This window comes from Drosophila yakuba, chromosome 3L, assembly GCF_016746365.2.
Source record: "Drosophila yakuba strain Tai18E2 chromosome 3L, Prin_Dyak_Tai18E2_2.1, whole genome shotgun sequence".
In the NCBI taxonomy this organism is placed as follows: domain Eukaryota; kingdom Metazoa; phylum Arthropoda; class Insecta; order Diptera; family Drosophilidae; genus Drosophila; species Drosophila yakuba.
Window position 1 is genome coordinate 18,952,011 of NC_052529.2, and position 17,408 is coordinate 18,969,418.

The following is a 17,408-nucleotide window of genomic DNA, read 5'->3' on the forward strand; positions in this document are numbered from 1 at the left end:
TTGAACCAATCAGTCATAGAGGTAAACTCTATAAGCCAGGTTGAAATATGAATATTATCTCCTCCACATTACTAGTGGTGACCATTTTATCCTTCACTGCCTACTCCGCGGTAAGGGGTATCCGAAATTCTTTAACTTATAGGGTTATTTGGATTTCAAATTTATTTTAAGGGAGACGGAGATAGGCACCTAAATGAGAACTTAAATGAAGCTACGGTAAAGAAAACTAAGGGTAAGGATTACATGATAATGAATTGGACATCTATGGCATTACAAATTTCCCCCTAGATGGCTGGCAATGTGCCGGTGTAACATGCCCTAAAGAGTTTACGGCATCTTGTAAGGTAACCAAGGTCCTAAAACCATCTGACCTACAGCATACCGAACTCCTAATATTATGCATGGATAAATATGATAAACCGAGGTGTGGGATTACGCGAACTCGGAAAGGTGTAATACAGGAAGTTTTAAGCGTGGACGAAGACGGAAATTCAATATATGACCAGAAGGAGGTTATTTCGGAAAACGATGGTACTAAAATTCCTCGGTGCCCACGAAAATAAATTATGTGCACTGATCGACTTCACACAAATATATTTTATCTTCACAAGGTATTTACATTTTACGTGTTATTTTATAGCCAATAATTACACAAAAATTATTTATATGTCTTATAGAAAAAATATTGGCAAAGTTTGGCCGCTAGTGTTTATATAGAATTGGAGAAACTAGCAGAACGAACAGAAACAAGATAACACAAAAATAAGATAACGAATACAAAAGACAACGAAAAAAATATTTCCATAAATTGAGCTATGTTTGATCTAAATAAAAATTAAATTAAATCCATAATTGCACCTTAAAGGAAAACAAAATTCGAGACTTATCAATTAGGTACCACAAGAGAAATATCTAAGCATTTGACTGAAAACTACATTATGCTCGTCTAAGAGTGCTCTGCCACCGCTCGAAGTTCTTCCATTAGGGAGGGCATGGGCTCCACTCTTCTCTGTTCTTGGCCAGCACTGAGAAGCCTGCTTAGCTCCTTCATATCAGACTGGCAGGCAGAAATACCCTCGCCTAACTTGCACAAATTCGGTTGGCATAGCTGACTCCGCTCGATCAGATCAAAAATAAAGCTGTTCCGAGGGCGACATGTTTCATTGGCGGTTTGCTGAACAAGCTGCGGCAAGGAAAATCAATTTAAGAAACATCAAAAGAACCCAAGCGTAGGGGAACTCAATTACCTTCTTGTAGTCATCAATTAGATTAGCCACCTCATGGGCGGGCTCCTGAGGCGTGTTGCTAGCCGTCGATTTTCCCGAGTCCGAAGCCTCAAACCGCGCTCGCTCCACTGCCAAGGTGTGCTCCAGACACTGTGGAAAACATTATATTGTGTTACTAAATCTGAACTCTTATTTTTAAATATATAACTTTAGAAGCTATTTTAAGGCAGTACAATTTTACATACCTTAATTTTGGATAAAGCTTGTTGATGCCTTCCGCTGATCTCAGTCAGTTTCATTTTAAGCCCAGGAAGCTCTTCAGCCTTTCGACTATTAACCCTCCCGTTTCGCAGTTCTTTCCGTAGAAGTTTAGCCAATTGAGGCCAGCTTTTTATATGTGGGAGTCTCCTCCCTGTTTCCATCTCGAGAACTTGACCGAGAGATCGCAAACACTCTACTGCTTTGCGTTCTTCTCGCGCAGTTTCTTCCTTCTCATCTAGCAAAGACTTTACCTGGCTTTGCAGCCTTTGCATGTTGATCGAAGCTGCAGAGTGTATCTCCATATTCTCTTGGAATGATTCCTTTAAAAGCTGTAATTCTAGTTGCTTCTCCTCGTCTTTGGCCTGACTCAATCTCTGGAGCTTCTGCAGTTCGTTATTTTGTCCAGCGAAGAGTTCATTCAGGTGCTCCAATTCAATCGTCTTATGCTGAAGCTCTGCCCGCATTTCCTGCTCCAAGCTTTGAGTAGCTTGCAGAGCATCTAACAGTTGTAGCCAGTCTGCTTCCATTTCGTTAGTGCTCTTGATTTTAGCTTCTTGCTGTTGGAGGAGTTTTTGGAGCAGCGAAACTGTGTGTAATTTCTGGCTCTTGACATCCGCTAGTTGCTGTTCCAAAGATTCAATGCGCTGAATTAAAATAGGTTCTTCAAGGTCCGTTTGGGACGCCTGGCTTGTTCGTTCGATTGTTTTTAGCTGCGCTTGCCAGCTCTCTGTCTTTTTGCTTTGCATATCGATACGAGACTCAGCTTCGGCCAACGATTTTCTTAGCTCATCACACTGCGCTGCATAACCTTTGAGTTTCTCCATTAACTCACTTTCCCTTAAGGAACCATTCTGCTTTATTTTGCCAATTTCGACTTTCTCCAGTTCCAATTGCTGTTTGGTCTTTTGACACAAGACGCACATTTCGGCATACTGTTTTTGAAGAATATCCACCTTCTGCTCTAGAATCTTCAAGGTAGTTTGCGCCTCACAAACATTTTCTTTTAAGCCTTCCTTTTCTAGTTGTAAGGAAGCCAAAGAAATGGTTAAATTCTCCACTTGCTCCAGTTTTAGAGCATTGCTTTGCCGAAGCTGACCCTCCTCCAAAAGTTTTGCCTGCAATGTGAACTCCAGTTGCTCAAGTTGACGCTGCTGTTCCTCGCATTGCTCTTTCAGCTGGGACATCAGCATCAGCTCGGTCTGAAGCTCGTTTAGGGAATTCTTTAGGCTGGCGATTTCACTTGTTTTACTGTTAATCGCCTCGTGAAATTTCATGCTATAAGAGTGCATAATTTCTATGCTGCTCTCCCGGGTCAACTTTTGTTGGTAGTACTGTTTCAAATCGAGGAACTCCTGTTCCTTTAGCGCTAGCAGGTGCTCCTGGGTTTGAAGCGTCTCGTTAAGCTCACCAATGACTTGTCGTAGCTGATTCCGCTCTGCGGTGACGCTGCGCAGGGCAGTGCTCCTCAGCTTTAGCTGGTACTCCATTTGACTTTTTACGTCGAGTAGTTGCTTGCATTTCCCAGTTACGTGCTTGCTTTCCAGCTCCATACCAACCACAGTTTGCTGCAACTGCGAAAGTTTCTCTTCATGTTCCAGGCTGAGCTTCTGAATGTCGTCCAGAAGCATCTTCTTTTGCTTTCGGAGCACGTCTATCAACTGACGCTGATCCCGTAAGCGCGCCTCCTGCAGTTTGGCCTCAAAGGAAGAGTCAAGGGACTCAGAGTCCACTTCAAGTGGCGATGATCCTGGGGAACTTTGTGACCCCTGCTCCTGCTGCTTCTCTAGAGTGGCACATTTCGTATGCAGGCGAATCGATTCTTGCTGTAGCCTCTGGTTCTCCATTAAATACTTTCGCTCCTGTGCGTACAATCGTTCTAGCGTCTCAAGCCTGCTGTGCTTCTGGGACTTTAGCTCCTTTTTGTACCACTGCTCTGATTTCAAGAGCCTTTCCACCTCACTGCGTGTCCGAAGCAGCTCCTGCCGCACCAGAAACATCGATTGTTCTGGTTCGGGCTCCGGTTTCTGACCAGGATCTCCTCCTGCATCATCGCTGGTGCAGCTAAAGTGGCCGGAGTCGTCCGCCAACGCCATTGCGCCCTCGCAGTCCGAATCCATACTCGAGCTGAAAAAATTGTTTTTTTGGAAGGTGAGTTCGTGGCTCAAACAAGTTTTGTGGGCGTATGGAAATCAGCATTACCACACTGATAACTCTGATGGAAGTTGGTTGAAGTTGCAAAACACTCTTGACGATTGTTATAATGTTACTTTAACATTCCCTAATTAACGATAAAACTACATTTTAAGCGAAATAAACAAAACTTGCAAAAACTTTTGAGTCAAACAGCTGATTGCAAAGACAATATGACCATATAGACAAAATTAAATAAAAATTGTGCCGCAAACAAAAAATACCAAACAACTTTTTATATAGAGAATTTCTATTTTTGTGGCGATTGCAGCTCGTGTGTTATTTATTTGTCAACCATGTTTGTCATTGTGCATATCTAATAGTTTTTAAAAATTATCATGTAGTAGAAATAATCAGTGCATACAAAATTTTTTAAATATTATAAAGTTGCTCTTTTGCCTGAACACCCTTACTTAATAAATTCTTGATGTGACTCAAAAGCGCTGGTCACACTATATTAAAAAACCATCACAAAAACATAAATTCTTATTAGCCAGTTAAAAACAAGTGAAAACAGACTTTTTCCTACCGTGGCATCTAGCATTGCATTTCAAATCGTGTCATATGATGCTCGTCGGTACCAGTGTTGCCTAGCGAAGATCGGAGTACGTGCACCATGTGAGAACGACCTGCAGGCGAATCGTGCAATTGCGTCGTGTTACAAATCTTTGGCCCTGGCCAAGACCCCAACAAAAACTTGCACATCATGGCCAGTGCAGCGGATGACTCGGCATTAGGTGGTCAGGAGGAGCCAGAGTCCTTCACCATTTATCATGAAGGCAGGGCACTGCAGCTTCACTGGCGCGGGTTGCCTCCCCTGCAGCGGGCTCCCGCATCCCGGATTTGCAGCATTGCAGGCGGATCCCTGCTCCTTCTGACCACTGACCACGCCCTTTACTCCGCCAAGCTGCAGGCCAACGGCGGCCACCTGGACCTTCAACTCCTGCGTACCGATGTTCTAGATATGGACTTCTGTTCCGGCAGTCAGGACCTATTTGTAGTTCTCACCAATGGCTCTGTGGAGCACCAAGCCACAGGATCTGGCCGGGATGTGGGTCATCCCCACGCGTGGCAAACCCTCGGTTTCGACCCCCTCGAATTGCATGCTGAAGGCGTACGCATCCGCCGGGTTTGCTGCTCCGCACAGGGCGTTGTCTTCGTCGGCGCTGATGGGGAGACCTACGTCATGGGCAGCTGTGGAGAAGTCTTTAAGGCGGAACAACAGCCTCGGCACATGCGCCTTTACGAAGAGGGCAAGGAACTGCTAGACTTGGCAGCCGGAAATGAGCACTTTGTGATGTTAGTTGCTCCCTACAACCTGGCCGACGATGTGCTTCAATTGTCGGTGACTAGTGCAAAGGAAGAACCCGAGGACGAACGGGCCTCTGTAAAATCCCTAAGCAGTAACCACTCGGAGCGCAGCATTGCGGCTAACACAAGACACCTTCTCCATCAAGGATACGCTCTACTTCACACCCAACTTTTCACCTTCGGAGCCTCCAATAATGGCCTTCTTGGTAGTGGGGATCATATTCGGAGAGCCAATGTGATGCGCCTGCAGAAACTAGACAGCATGGGCGTGTGCAGCATTGCAGCTGGATTAGAGCACACGGTGGCCCGCACTCTGGACGGAAGGCTCTACCACTGGGGCCTGAACAATCACTCTCAGTTGGGTGAAGATGTCAGCTCTCCCATGGAGATCACCATCACGGACAGCACGGCTGCACTACCCATAGAACAGAACTCGGCGCTTGAGGCGACTTGCGGCGACTACCACACACTACTGCTAAATGCCTCCGGTCAAATACAATCTCTCCAGCCTGCGCCTCCAATGCGACATCTGCAGCAATCCAGCACATACGCTCAGACGCTCCTCCAGCTTCAGTTGGGAGCAGTGTGGCCTAATCAACTACGTTTGCTCATGTGTTCCGGCGGATACACTCTTCAAAACCAAAGGCAGTTCCAGCGGCAGTATCACTACTACCTGAGTCATCTGCAGTCACAGTTACAGCTACTTCTGAAACACCGACAGGCAGTCCAAACACTCGAAATCTGGCAAAGACAGTCGACGCAAGAGCCGCTTAGGGCCCTCGGCCCCTTGCTGATCAGCTGGGAGCGTATTTTGTGTCTGCTGGTGGCCACCTTGCATTCGCTAGAGGGATTCTACCGAGCGGACTTTGTGCAGCCTGCCGATCTGTTGTTCATCTGCCATTACAAAGAGTACATCGATCTGTTTGACGGCTACACAAAGGCATATTGCGATGTGTTCTCAATCAATGGATTTGGAGAGGCGGTGGTCGCCATTACTGGACTTAGCAGCCCTCTGGCCGAGCTCAACGAGGAGAGCTACGTCACACGGTTGTTCCAGCAACCCTTCAGTATATACCAGCTGTTTGTCCAGTTTATGGAGCTGCTGGTGAGGACACAACCTGAGTACGGAGAGCACAGGGTGGCCTGGTCGGAGTTCGCACGGCACAGCTGCATCAGCCAAGAGCTGGCCGTGAACACCAAAGATTTCTGGAGCAGCAACGATAGAAACCCTAGGATTGTGCAGTTTAAAAGGCGCCAGAGAAGGGTTATTTTGACGTCGGCTTTGGTTCCACTGAAACTGGTTACTTCTGGTATCAGCAGGTCAAGCAACAGTTTCATCCTCTTCTCGGACTTCCTCTGCCAAGTAAGCGGCAACTCGCTCTACTCCTATCCCTTAACTACCCTGTGGGTGTGGACCGAAGGCGACAGCCTGCGCTTGACCACGCCGGAAAAAACATTCCTGGTAACCACCCGTTCGCACGAGATGCGCAAGGTGTGGCTGGACCAGTTGCAAACGAGCATTGTTGCGTCCTTGGGCAGGCCTCTCGGCAGTCCTGTGCCCAGCTATCGCTCCACGGGGTACGAGTTTAGCCGGGAGCACCCGAAGTTCTCCAGGGTGAAAGCCTGCGGTACCTGGAGGAAGGGCGTTCTCCACGGAAACGCCTACCTAGAGTATCCAGACGGAAGTGTATACTGCGGAGAGCTGCAACACGGGATCATAGAAGGTGAGTTTTTACTTAAAAGTTTAAATAAAAAGTAGCAGCCATCGAAAAAAGCCAAGAAATACCCGAAACATCCATGGTGTAATTTAGTCATATAGCTTCTACGCAAAACAAATATTTCGTATCGTGCTTAAAAGAAATATGCAAATACTGCTTTGTAAAAAATAATTGTACATCCAAGTCCACCTCTACCCGTATCAGATGGCCAAACTTTTTAATATACTTGTGATATGAGTTTGTAATTTATTGGTAGATTTCATTCTTTCGATTTATCCCTCTTAAGTAATTTGTTTTTAAAATTTTGAATGATATCCAAAACAGAAAAAAAACATTGAAAAATTGTTATTTTTTAGGTTTCGGCAAAATGGTGATTCCCACAACGGGCCTGTATGTGGGTAATTTTAAAGGTGGCCGGTTCCACGGTCACGGTATTTACGAACTGCACTGTAAGGATTCCCCCGAGAGCGAAGTCTACGAGGGAAACTTTTGCGAGGGCCTCTTTCACGGCCATGGAATGATGCGGAACAACCGATACATCTACGTGGGCGAGTACCAGGCCAATGCACGCAGTGGATATGGAGTGATAGAGGACCTGGTTACCGGCGACAAATACATGGGCATGTTTGCGGACAACAAGCGCTCTGGAATCGGCAGCTGTATCACCAACCGCGGCGACTACTTCGAAGGCATCTTTTCCGGAGACGATCTCATCGGCAGTGGGGTGGCTGTGTTTGAGAACGACTATTACTATGAGGGCGAACTCACACTCCACGGCCCGAATGGACGGGGGGAGTACTACATGCCCAGTGGAGATGCCGGTGGAGGAAGTGGTGTCATAGGCACCGGGGAGTTCGACGACACCTGCGAACTTATTGGGAACAAAATGTTTGGACAGCTTAGTGGCACCTGGGACACGGTGCGGATTCAGGCCGGCGAACTGGTGCTAAATCGGCGGTTCCCTAAGTACCCCAGGTGAATAAAAAATAATCAAAAAATACTTGAATTGCAAGTAACAATAATGGCTTTTCTGTAGCTCCCTTGGGCGTCAAGTGGTAGATCACAATCGCAAGTGGCGATCGCTGTTTAACAACTTTGAATCGAACCTGGCCAATTGCACGTCCACTAGCAGCTCTGGTGGCAATCAGTCAGCTGGCACCCTCAGAAAATCCTCGAAACCCAATTTGAGCACGGCCCAAATCTGGAACTGCATAGCGGTGTACATGAGCAAGCAGCGTGCTCGTGAAGGAACCAAGCCTGGTAACTACTTTAACAACATCCTGCTCAGTCTGCCGCTGCCGCAAAAGACATCCTCTCCACTGGCAAAGGCCCGCACCACCACCAACGCGCTGAGCAAGCTACAAACGGAGGCTGCATCAGCGCTGGACTTCTTAGGATTTCCCCCACGACGAATCCACTCCCAAGAGGCACTTAACATCAAGCCAGGCGGATTACAGAGAGCGGATAGCTTGATCTCCATGGGCCACAATACATCTCGTGATTTGGACACCAGCAGTCTGGTCAGTTTCCAGTTGGACCAAAGCCTAATGAACAGCACCGTCGACGGCGATGAATCCAGCATGCTCAATGAAAGTTTTTCGAAACAAAGTAACAACAACAATAACAGCATATTGAAACACATGAACAACAGCGATGGTTCAATAACGTCAACCACATCTACAACGAGTGCAGTGCTTGACCAGGTGCCCAGTTTTGGAATGGCTTCGGTGCTTACTGAGCAAGATATGGCCTCCATACGCTTGTACCTGGAGCAGGCTTTTAAGGATCGCCATCATCCGCTGTACGTTTTAAACGAGCGCATTGCCAACTGTTTCCACTACTCATACGGCTATTGGAAGGTTAAACCCACTCCGATTTTGGCGAAGCAAGCCATGAGAGAGTGGGAGTCCATATCGCGTCGCATTTACCGCTTTGTGCGGCAGATGTTTCCAGCGTTACCCGAGGAACTTTGCCAGATGGAAGGCAGCAGGGAAGTTATATCGCATATTACCCTTCTATACCCACTTGTGCTATCAGAGGGAATCTACTCCACTTTATTTGTGCTGTATGCAAATAAGTACAGTCGAAAGGACGAAATGTATCGGCAGAATTTGAATCTTGCCGAGAAACTAAACGACCAAGAGCTCGTTGAACTTATGGGCCATGAAAGGTATTCTTTGATGTGTGCTCTGTTTTAACTTATTTTATAATTTTTAAGTTTGCTATTAGTTTCCTGCACAATGTAATGTTGGACCCAAAATTTGAGGAGTCCGTGCAGATGTTAAAGGAACTGCAGGAGAAGTTTAGTCCCCAGGACATGTTGACTGTGATACAGCGCAGCACCCAGCTGCTAACTGAGGCCTACGAACACGCGATGGCAGGTGAGTCTCAAATGTCCAAATATCCGTAAATTGTTCCACAAAGCAGTTCTGATTCACAGCCAATGCCGCCCAGCTCAATGCGGACAACATGATACCGCTCACCATGCTCACGATGCTGCGCGCTGCTGTTCCCCACTTGGGTGCAGAGTTGGCCTTATTGGACGATCTGACGGGTGGCCCCAATTTCCAGGCCGAGATGAATGGAATGGCGGGATACTGCTACACTACATTGAAGGCCGCATATGAGCACGTAACGTCGAAAGCTCTGCAAAAAATCCCCTGAGCGTGGTCAGCCCAAAGATGAAAGCTGTAATATTCATTGTTTCCTGTTTCGAAGTGTAGTCGACAAATCCGACACATGAGGTTTTAGCGAATTAGTTAGGGGAAAATACGTTTCTTTTTTTTGGCACTGTAAAGCTTTGGTAAATAAGAAACGAAACTGTTGAATTCCCGTAAATAGTCTGTATATACATTGAACGACGAAATTCCCTCATAGGATTATGCTATCGATTCTGTACAGCAGCAAATTGTTATCCCCTAGTACAACGTAGAAATGTGTATCTATATATTGTATGTATTTATGTATGTATCTGTTTTGTATATTCTAGGCCAACGCGTTAACATTCCAATTACTCGCCAAAGCAAATAAATTATCTACATACATATAGGAACTAAATCTATTCAATTTCCTTGAGCGTCTGCATCTGGTCCTGGTCCACAGGAAACAGACTTTCCGCCATGTGCGGCGCAAAGTTAGTTTTGTCCAGCTTGTACACGATGTACTTTTCAGGAAACGATGTGCCATCCTCGTAGTTGTACACCAGGATCACCTGATCGTTCTGCTTGGCGATTTTTCGCTTCACCAAATAGGCCAACGCGTAAATGACCTTAAGGAAGACGTTCCTTCGATGTGAAATAATGCACTTGGTGCGGAATGGAAGCATGGTAACGTTGTGGTAAATGGAAACGTAATCCTCCGCGGAGCGCATGTGACTAACGAAGAGAATGGGGGACTGCGGCCGAAAGTGGGAAATCTTTTGCACCATCCGCGTGGTGACTCCGATCACCACGATGGCCACCGCATGGACTTCCATGGAGGCGGTTACCACGGCACGCGCTAGGCTATCCGCTCCAGTGTGGGATCGATCGCAGTACGGAGTATTGGCCAGTGCCGCTGGACAGATCTGCTCGAAAATAGCGGATTGCAGTAAGCGGAAGTAGATTGTGCTTTTGGGCTGCGGGCACGTGGTCACGTACTTGTCCGGATAATAGAACGTGTAGTGGTAGTGTGCCGGGTCCACCCTAAGCTTTTGCTCATCCAAAACCCGCGGATCAAAGATAATGGGTTTCTTCGAAGCGTAGGTAAGCTGCATGAAGCACTCGGCATCGGGGCACAGGTGCATTATGTCCGGAATAATCGCCGGCTCCGCCAGTTCCACCAAGAAGCCGTCGTAGCGTTTGACCGCCCAGTTCAGCTCCCCCTTGCAGCCCTTGATCTCGTTCAGCACCACTCTGGCATACAGTCTCATGCCATCGCAGCGCATGGCGGTCATCGCCTGCTCCAAGACGTCCAGGTACTTCGGGGTCCCCACGATGTGGGACACTATCACATTTAAGCCTACCTCCCGGGCGAAGGTTAGGTCCTCTAGCTCCTCGTACGAGACCCGGAAACGACGACACCTGGCCGGAAATAGCACAGGCATCTGGGCGTATAGCATGCCTCCCCTGGCCACACAGCACTTGAGGTGGTCCGTGTGGATGCTCCGCACCATCAGTTGAATGTCCTCGCCAATCAGGATAAAGTCCAAGCGCTGCACATCGCCTATCAGAAAACGGGCATTCACATATATAACATCAGCGGTGCACCGATCCGAGTACTGCCTATCCACGGTTAGGATTACCTTCTGGCCTTGCACGAGTTCAACGCACTTCTTGCCCTCCTGGCGGAACTGAGTGCTGAATCCGCCAGTGAACTGGTGGCGCGGCGATATCTTCACCATTACTGACGACGCCACGGGAAAACCCAACTCCTTAGAAACACTGATCTCCGACTCCCGCAGCTTTACGATGAGGCTCTGGTTGTCATGCTGAGTGCCCACGAAAAGGTTGACCATAAAGCAACGCACTCCGCCCACTGAAAGGAAAGAGTTGTAGTGTAATTATAAATTATAAAAGTTGCATTAATTGATCTAATGTTAAATTGAATTGAATTGAAGCAAACGACTTGTAAACGCACGTAAATGGTTTTTGATCTCGTGATCGCAATTGGTCATCGACGTGAGCTCCACACACTTGCGGTTCTCGTTGGGATCGGTGGCGACTGGAGTGGACAGGATCTGGAAGTCCTTGAAGAAGCCGTGCCAGCGATCCTCTTCGAAAGGTATGTTGCAGGGATCCTCGCTCAACTCCTCGAAGTCGAGTTCCTCCTCAGAACCTGGGCCGCTGTTCTGGTTGAAATTTGAATGTATGGAATACTTAGAGCGGAGGACCCCCATCTCGCTTCCAAGGTTCATGCTGACTTCTTCTTCCTGGCCTAGAAGATGGTAGAAGGTGTTCCTCCGCTGCATGTTAGCCAGCTTCTCCTTGGCCTTCTGTAATTTCTCTACGTCCACGGCGATGATCCGCAGCCGGGTGAACATGTTGTCTATAATCGACTCGAAGTTCGATGCCTGCCGCTCGTCATTATCCTCATTATCGCTCATTGTTGGGGCTGATAGAAAATTTTGGAGTCGAATCAAAAACGGTGTGATAGTCAAATTTGTTAGGGGGCTGGGTGTTCTAACATTCAAATTTTCTTAGTTTTTGATATAAAATACCCTTCACTTTTATTACAGTATTCTTTCATTGTTTTACTATGAAAGCCAAAAATAACATTAAAGAATAAACGAATTGTAAATCCCTCCTAATTCGCTATATATTCATATTTCAAAGTTTCTATATCCGTATACAGACGTGGAACGTGGAGATCTCTGAAAATACAAAAACCAGAAAGTGGAAATTAAAGCCCGCAATAACGCCCAATACACCTACAATGAAATATGTTTGCCGCCCATTTTTTTTTTAAATGTTTTAAAATTTTTTTTTCGTTTGAACCTATTTTCTACCCGTAGTACGCATATTTACTATTAAAGTAATCTGTCATAAAAAATTTGCCTATCATAGTTCAACTAAACCTATATTCATTTTTATGAAAGGTTGACGAAATTGGTAATATTTCTATTCGATTTGATTGCAATCTGTGTGTTTCAAGTTCATCTAAGTCAATAGTTCGAAAGGACTATATATTTTTCATTCGCCTGAATACACAAGATTATATATTCGTATATTGGGGTAAAGGTTTTCTGTACACTTATGTTCAGAAGTCATATCGGACGAAAGCTGTGCAATTCAACAGTGATTCAATGGTGATTGAATCATTACCTATTGCCTCTTGAAAAGCAAACGTACTTATGTGTGGCCATTAAATTACATCATTTTAGGGAGGATTCAGCCAGTTATCCATCCGCATTAGAGTCCCAAGCAGATCGACCTCCTCCGAACCCAGGCGTGAGTTTAGTTTTCCTGCCCTTTTGCCACCCATGCATTTCCCATTTCCACTCAACACATTTAGTTTCTGGTTTTGTAGTTCTCCAGCGATAAAAGGAACCGCAATCCAAAGCACAGGTAACTTTAGGTTTTTGTTGCCGATGCTGTTTCTCATTTTGTTTATTTCCGTAATTTATTTGCCTGTTTTGCCTTGTCCGAAGGCGAAAATGTTAAATTTAGCATCAAGCGTCAAGTGAAATGTTTACAATGTGAGAGAAAGTTAAATGGAAAAGCGGGAGGGACGGTCTTTCAGTTCGGAAAACTAAAAACTGGAAACCGAGAACGGGATTCCTAACCAAGCGTTTTAGAATCTATTCGGAATCTTGTTTCAGCGAAGGCCCAGCACTTGAGCACCCCGAGTTCCGCCCGAGAAAAGGGGAAAACATAAACATCCAGGAATGTTTAGAGAATAAAATTGTTCATATTCGCTGCTCTCTACTTTTCGTGTGTGTTTCCCCCTTTGTTGTTTATTTTCCCCCAGCCAACGGATGGATACACCGGCTGAGTAAGACCACGACCAAGACCCACACCCGTACCCGTACCCGTGCGGACACGGACCTGGTCCCCGAGTGGGGATATGGCTGGAAGACTGGGTGTGGCTGCAGCCATGTTTAGACTAAACAGCCGATCATGGAAATGTGTAGAATTCCTCCCGCTCGACTGCTAACAGCGCTTGAACTTTGACGCCGAACTGCACTCATCGGTTCGACTTCCCCCTGCTTTCCTTCCTTTTCGTCCCATTTTAGACACGGACTTTTCTATCCCAGGGGGAGTGGGTGGGTGAAGTGGCGGATTGCAGTGGAGTGGAGTGGGCGGAGTGGGTCTGCTGCCATTGAGCAGCAGCATAAATTGCCTGGCTCCTTGGCTGGCGATCGGACGGGATCGTGTGGGATCGTATGGGATGGTTCGGATCAGCTCTCTCCCTCTCTTTTCAATTCTCTGGGCCCTCTCTTTCTAGCCGAACAGTGCCGTCCCGCTTCCACGTCCATTCATTTCGTGAATAGAATTTTCTAAATGTCTTTGAGTTTTCAAAATTTTGGAGCGTAGGTGCAGTGCGTCGCGAAGCGTCAGCGTGTACGGTTGGCTTTCAAGATTTCAAGACATTCCAAAGGCGATCGGGAAACTAGAAAGTACTACAAGAAAAGTACATCCACCAAAGGAAATAAAAAAAAAAAAATAATTTCACCCCGTTTCAAATATTCAAAGTAATGTTAAAAGTTAATAGAGAACAGTGCTCAGTGCTGGAAAATAGGATTCCCGGAACAGGATCCGTTTCGAACTCTCCCCACACAAGTGGGCGTTATTCGGTGCCTGTTGCCAGGTCCCCAGATGAACCCCACCCACACAGATACACACCTACACACAAACACACTCGCACACACTGTGGCAATAATTTTTCATCTTTCCAATATCCCACTCGACTGGCAAAATATTCGCCTCTGCCGTTCGGCTAAAAATATTTAAAAATCCAAAAATCCACTCGTGTCGCTGGCGGCCGTTTCAACCTACTACGGCCGCCTGTTTTTCATAATTTTCAGTTTCGGTTTTATTTATTTACCCCATACCCCATACCCCATTCCCCATACCCCATACATACTCGCACGTCCGCCCATTTTCCCAGTCTTTTTGTTATGCGACTGCCGAAAGTTTTGCCCGTTTCATTTGGCATGTCGTCGTTTTTGTTTATCCCACCCTGCCGATTTCCCGGCTTTCCCAGCCAACCCGCCACCCTTGGCCGTTCATTTTCTGCATTATCTCGCGACTTTTCCCACATTTTTCGCGGTCTTTGTCTGTTGAGGAGCCGGATTCCGGAGCCGGGGTATTTGGATGGCGGTCTTAATTGCCGACCCCGTGGTACAAATCACAACCTAATGGACAGCCTCCTCCCGAGTGGTTTACAACTTCCTTGCCCAGATATCTCTATAGATGAATAGATATATACTCATGTACTATATAGACGGTTAGTTGGCATCGGAAGACAGCTGTGTGCATTGGCAGATGCCATCAACATCATCATCATCATCTTGGTCGTCCATTGCGTATGTGGGGGAAGTCCATAAAAAAAAGAAACCAAACCAGCACACAGTTATAAAAATAAAACTATTTTCGTATGGCGTGCATATAGACTCTCGATCATTAGACGGCAGCAGAGCCGCCTCTTGGCACAGTTTTCCAGAGCACAGATTGGACCATAAATCAATCGAACCAAATTAAATTAATTCAATTCCCAAACAAGAACCAATCTCATCACGGTGCCATGTGTGCGGATCGGTATGTGAAAAGTGGATACACAAATTCTAGTCGATTTGTCTTTTTCCGCTTACTGGCGTTTCATTTCAACAACGACAGGAAAGGGAAAAAGGCGTATTTACTATGAGTTTGACCATCGATTTGCAGGTGATCAAGGTGCATAGTATGGGTAGTAGTGGTATACCCCCAAGTATGGGTAAGTATTTCGAGGATATATTTTATGTGACTGATCAAAGTCAACTGACTCAACGACGCATGCAACTCATTTTTCGGCTCATCTGCAATCATTATCGTCGAAATTAGCATCATAGCATCTAACAAAAAGTCGCCAAAGCCAAGAAACTCTAATTAAGTTTAAAGATAGAACCCTTCATGTTTTCTCAGGAGCTTTGTACTTTTTTAATGATCTTTCGGTAAATGAAATGGCAACGAAAATTTTAGTGCAGGTATGTTAGAATCGAACTAAAAATTATTTGGAAAAAGCTTATAAAAATGTATTGAGTATCGAAACACAAAGAGGACAACACCCAATGACTAATTTCCTAAAATTACAACATTTTGGAATACGTGTTCACATTCATTGGTACAAAGCACATTTTGAAATCAAAAGCCAAAGCAGAGGAAACTAAAAATCGTGCCATCACTCATGTGCTTAATAATTTTTTCAATTGCTCACCACCACTTAAACGGAATTTAGGATTTCGATATATAATTAATTATAACACAACCAGAACAAAGAAACAATATTTGCCAGATTCCCCGTACATGCGAAAGCTAACAAATTGCTTCGCCCGCCGCCAGTGGATTCAATTCTCATCCAAATCGGGCATCGACATTGCTGTTGCACTGCAAATGTATCGAACATTAAATGTAAAATTTATTGTTGCATAAACAGAATGCCAGGAATCGGACCGCATCCAAATCGAACGATGCGTATGTGGCACCTTTAAGTTTTCTGCCCCGGCTCATCCACCCATCCCATCTCCATCCCCATCCCATTACCGCCCTCCTTTTCCATCGCCATCATATGGGGCCCCCAGCATCTACATCTACATCTCCATCTGACCGGCTGGAAGGCACATAGAATGGTCGGCTGCAGAGGATGGAGGATTTAGTGCCGCCTCATGCCCAGTGACCAAAAATAACATCAATGGGGGCAAAGCGCGGCGACGGACGCCGTGTGTTTGCTTTGTTTATAGTTTTCGTGTAAACAATTGCCAGCGGAAAATCGACTTCCCGGCGTGTTGGCGTTCGAGAAAAATCGAATCTGGAAAATGCCCAAAAGCAGCTGGAACTCAAACATTGTAATGAAAAGTGGCCAGGGCAACGAAATAGTACCAAAAATGAAGCTCATGTGGAGGAAATAATCTCCATTTCAGAAATAAGTTCTTTATTTTATATTGCTCAATAGCCAATGTAAAAGAGAATATTTTTGGTAGTCGTATTAATTGAATGCAAAACATCTTATACTTTACCCCTATACCCCTTTGAATGTTACCATTACAGAGATGAGTAAGTGAGACCCTGATCCGGGGTCGAACATAAATTAGGAACCTCAAATTGCAGGCCGAGATTCGAAATTGCAGTGGGAGATGGGAGATGGCAGATGGGCTTGGGCAAGAAGCTCGCTCTTTAATTAATTCTTAGAACGGGTTTCAAGTAAATACCCCTGGACTCATATGGACTCATGTACATATGGTGTGTATGTAAGCGAGTGTCTGGATGTTGGACGATAACCGGTAAACAAGACGACCAGCAATTCCAATTCCACTTCATTTTTGGCAATATAAATAGCCGTCTTCCCTCACTCACAGTCAATTCAAAGTCAGCTTCCCATCCAGACAGCAGCATGTTCAAGACTGTGAGTAACGCGCCACCGAGAGACGATCACTCCAAGGACTAGCCCATTCCTAAACCATTTTTCCAGATCATCGTCTTCCTGGCCCTTTCCATGGCCGTCGTTCTGAGTGCTCCGGTGGAGCACGGCTCATCCACCGCCCAGCCACCGGTGGCAATTCTCGAATCATCTCACGAAAAGCACGAGGATGGATCGTACAACTTCTCCTACCTCGGCGAGGATGGCACCCACAGACGGGAGGAGGCCGTGGTCAGGAACCAGGGCACTGAGAACGAGTACCTGGAGATCAGCGGCTCCTACTCCTACTTCGATGCCAACGGGCAGGAGGTGACCGTCACCTACAAGGCCGATGACCACGGATTTGTGCCCGAGGGCGGTGCCATTCTGCCCCAGATTTCGCTGGCCGCCAAGCAGGTCAGCGAACAGGTGTCCCAGCCAGATCTTGATTACGCTAAGCCTCCTAAGGTCTAATAAACAAGCACGTGATATAGAATCTAGTTGGTTTTGTTCTGGTATTCAGAAAAAGCATCGGTATATAATTGCAAAGATCTCGGGATCTCGATGACGGAATCTCATTTACGACATATGTACATCCAATATACATATCCGCTTAAAGGTGATTTACCAT

The 17,408-nt window shown here is 46.0% G+C and overlaps 5 protein-coding genes across 7 annotated transcripts; 3 read left to right on the top strand and 2 right to left on the bottom strand.

Annotated features, from left to right (window-relative positions):
* The first annotated feature begins 1 nt into the window (after position 1).
* Positions 2-611, top strand: LOC26535276. Its single transcript, XM_015189705.2, has 3 exons — positions 2-110; positions 172-232; positions 289-611. The coding sequence occupies exons 1-3, from the start codon at positions 48-50 to the stop codon at positions 561-563; spliced, it is 399 nt and encodes a 132-aa protein (XP_015045191.2). The 5' UTR covers positions 2-47; the 3' UTR covers positions 564-611.
* Positions 578-3,849, bottom strand: LOC6539345 (interaptin). 2 transcript variants are annotated; one of them, XM_002086203.3, is made up of 4 exons: positions 3,711-3,849; positions 1,472-3,611; positions 1,248-1,376; positions 578-1,183 (listed from the first exon to the last, which is right to left on the bottom strand). In XM_002086203.3, exons 2-4 carry the CDS (start codon positions 3,602-3,604, stop codon positions 947-949), a joined length of 2,499 nt encoding a protein of 832 aa, XP_002086239.2. In that variant the 5' UTR covers positions 3,605-3,611; positions 3,711-3,849; the 3' UTR covers positions 578-946. The 2 variants fall into 2 exon arrangements, with proteins under 2 accessions (XP_002086239.2, XP_015045190.2); XM_015189704.2 differs by having other exon boundaries at positions 3,687-3,846.
* A 266-nt stretch (positions 3,850-4,115) lies between these two features.
* LOC6534596 (alsin homolog) lies at positions 4,116-9,758 on the top strand. Its single transcript, XM_002095236.4, has 5 exons — positions 4,116-6,712; positions 7,063-7,681; positions 7,743-8,876; positions 8,936-9,087; positions 9,147-9,758. The coding sequence occupies exons 1-5, from the start codon at positions 4,384-4,386 to the stop codon at positions 9,368-9,370; spliced, it is 4,458 nt and encodes a 1,485-aa protein (XP_002095272.1). The 5' UTR covers positions 4,116-4,383; the 3' UTR covers positions 9,371-9,758.
* On the bottom strand, positions 9,665-11,885 carry LOC6539359. 2 transcript variants are annotated; one of them, XM_002086201.4, is made up of 2 exons: positions 11,324-11,885; positions 9,665-11,221 (listed from the first exon to the last, which is right to left on the bottom strand). In XM_002086201.4, exons 1-2 carry the CDS (start codon positions 11,787-11,789, stop codon positions 9,765-9,767), a joined length of 1,923 nt encoding a protein of 640 aa, XP_002086237.2. In that variant the 5' UTR covers positions 11,790-11,885; the 3' UTR covers positions 9,665-9,764. The 2 variants fall into 2 exon arrangements, with proteins under 2 accessions (XP_002086237.2, XP_015045189.1); XM_015189703.2 differs by lacking the exon at positions 11,324-11,885 and having other exon boundaries at positions 9,665-10,909; positions 10,989-11,077.
* Positions 11,886-16,375: 4,490 nt separating this feature from the next.
* On the top strand, positions 16,376-17,273 carry LOC6539807 (larval cuticle protein LCP-17). Its single transcript, XM_002086655.4, has 2 exons — positions 16,376-16,783; positions 16,850-17,273. Exons 1-2 carry the CDS (start codon positions 16,610-16,612, stop codon positions 17,249-17,251), a joined length of 576 nt encoding a protein of 191 aa, XP_002086691.2. The 5' UTR covers positions 16,376-16,609; the 3' UTR covers positions 17,252-17,273.
* The last annotated feature ends 135 nt before the right edge of the window (positions 17,274-17,408 follow it).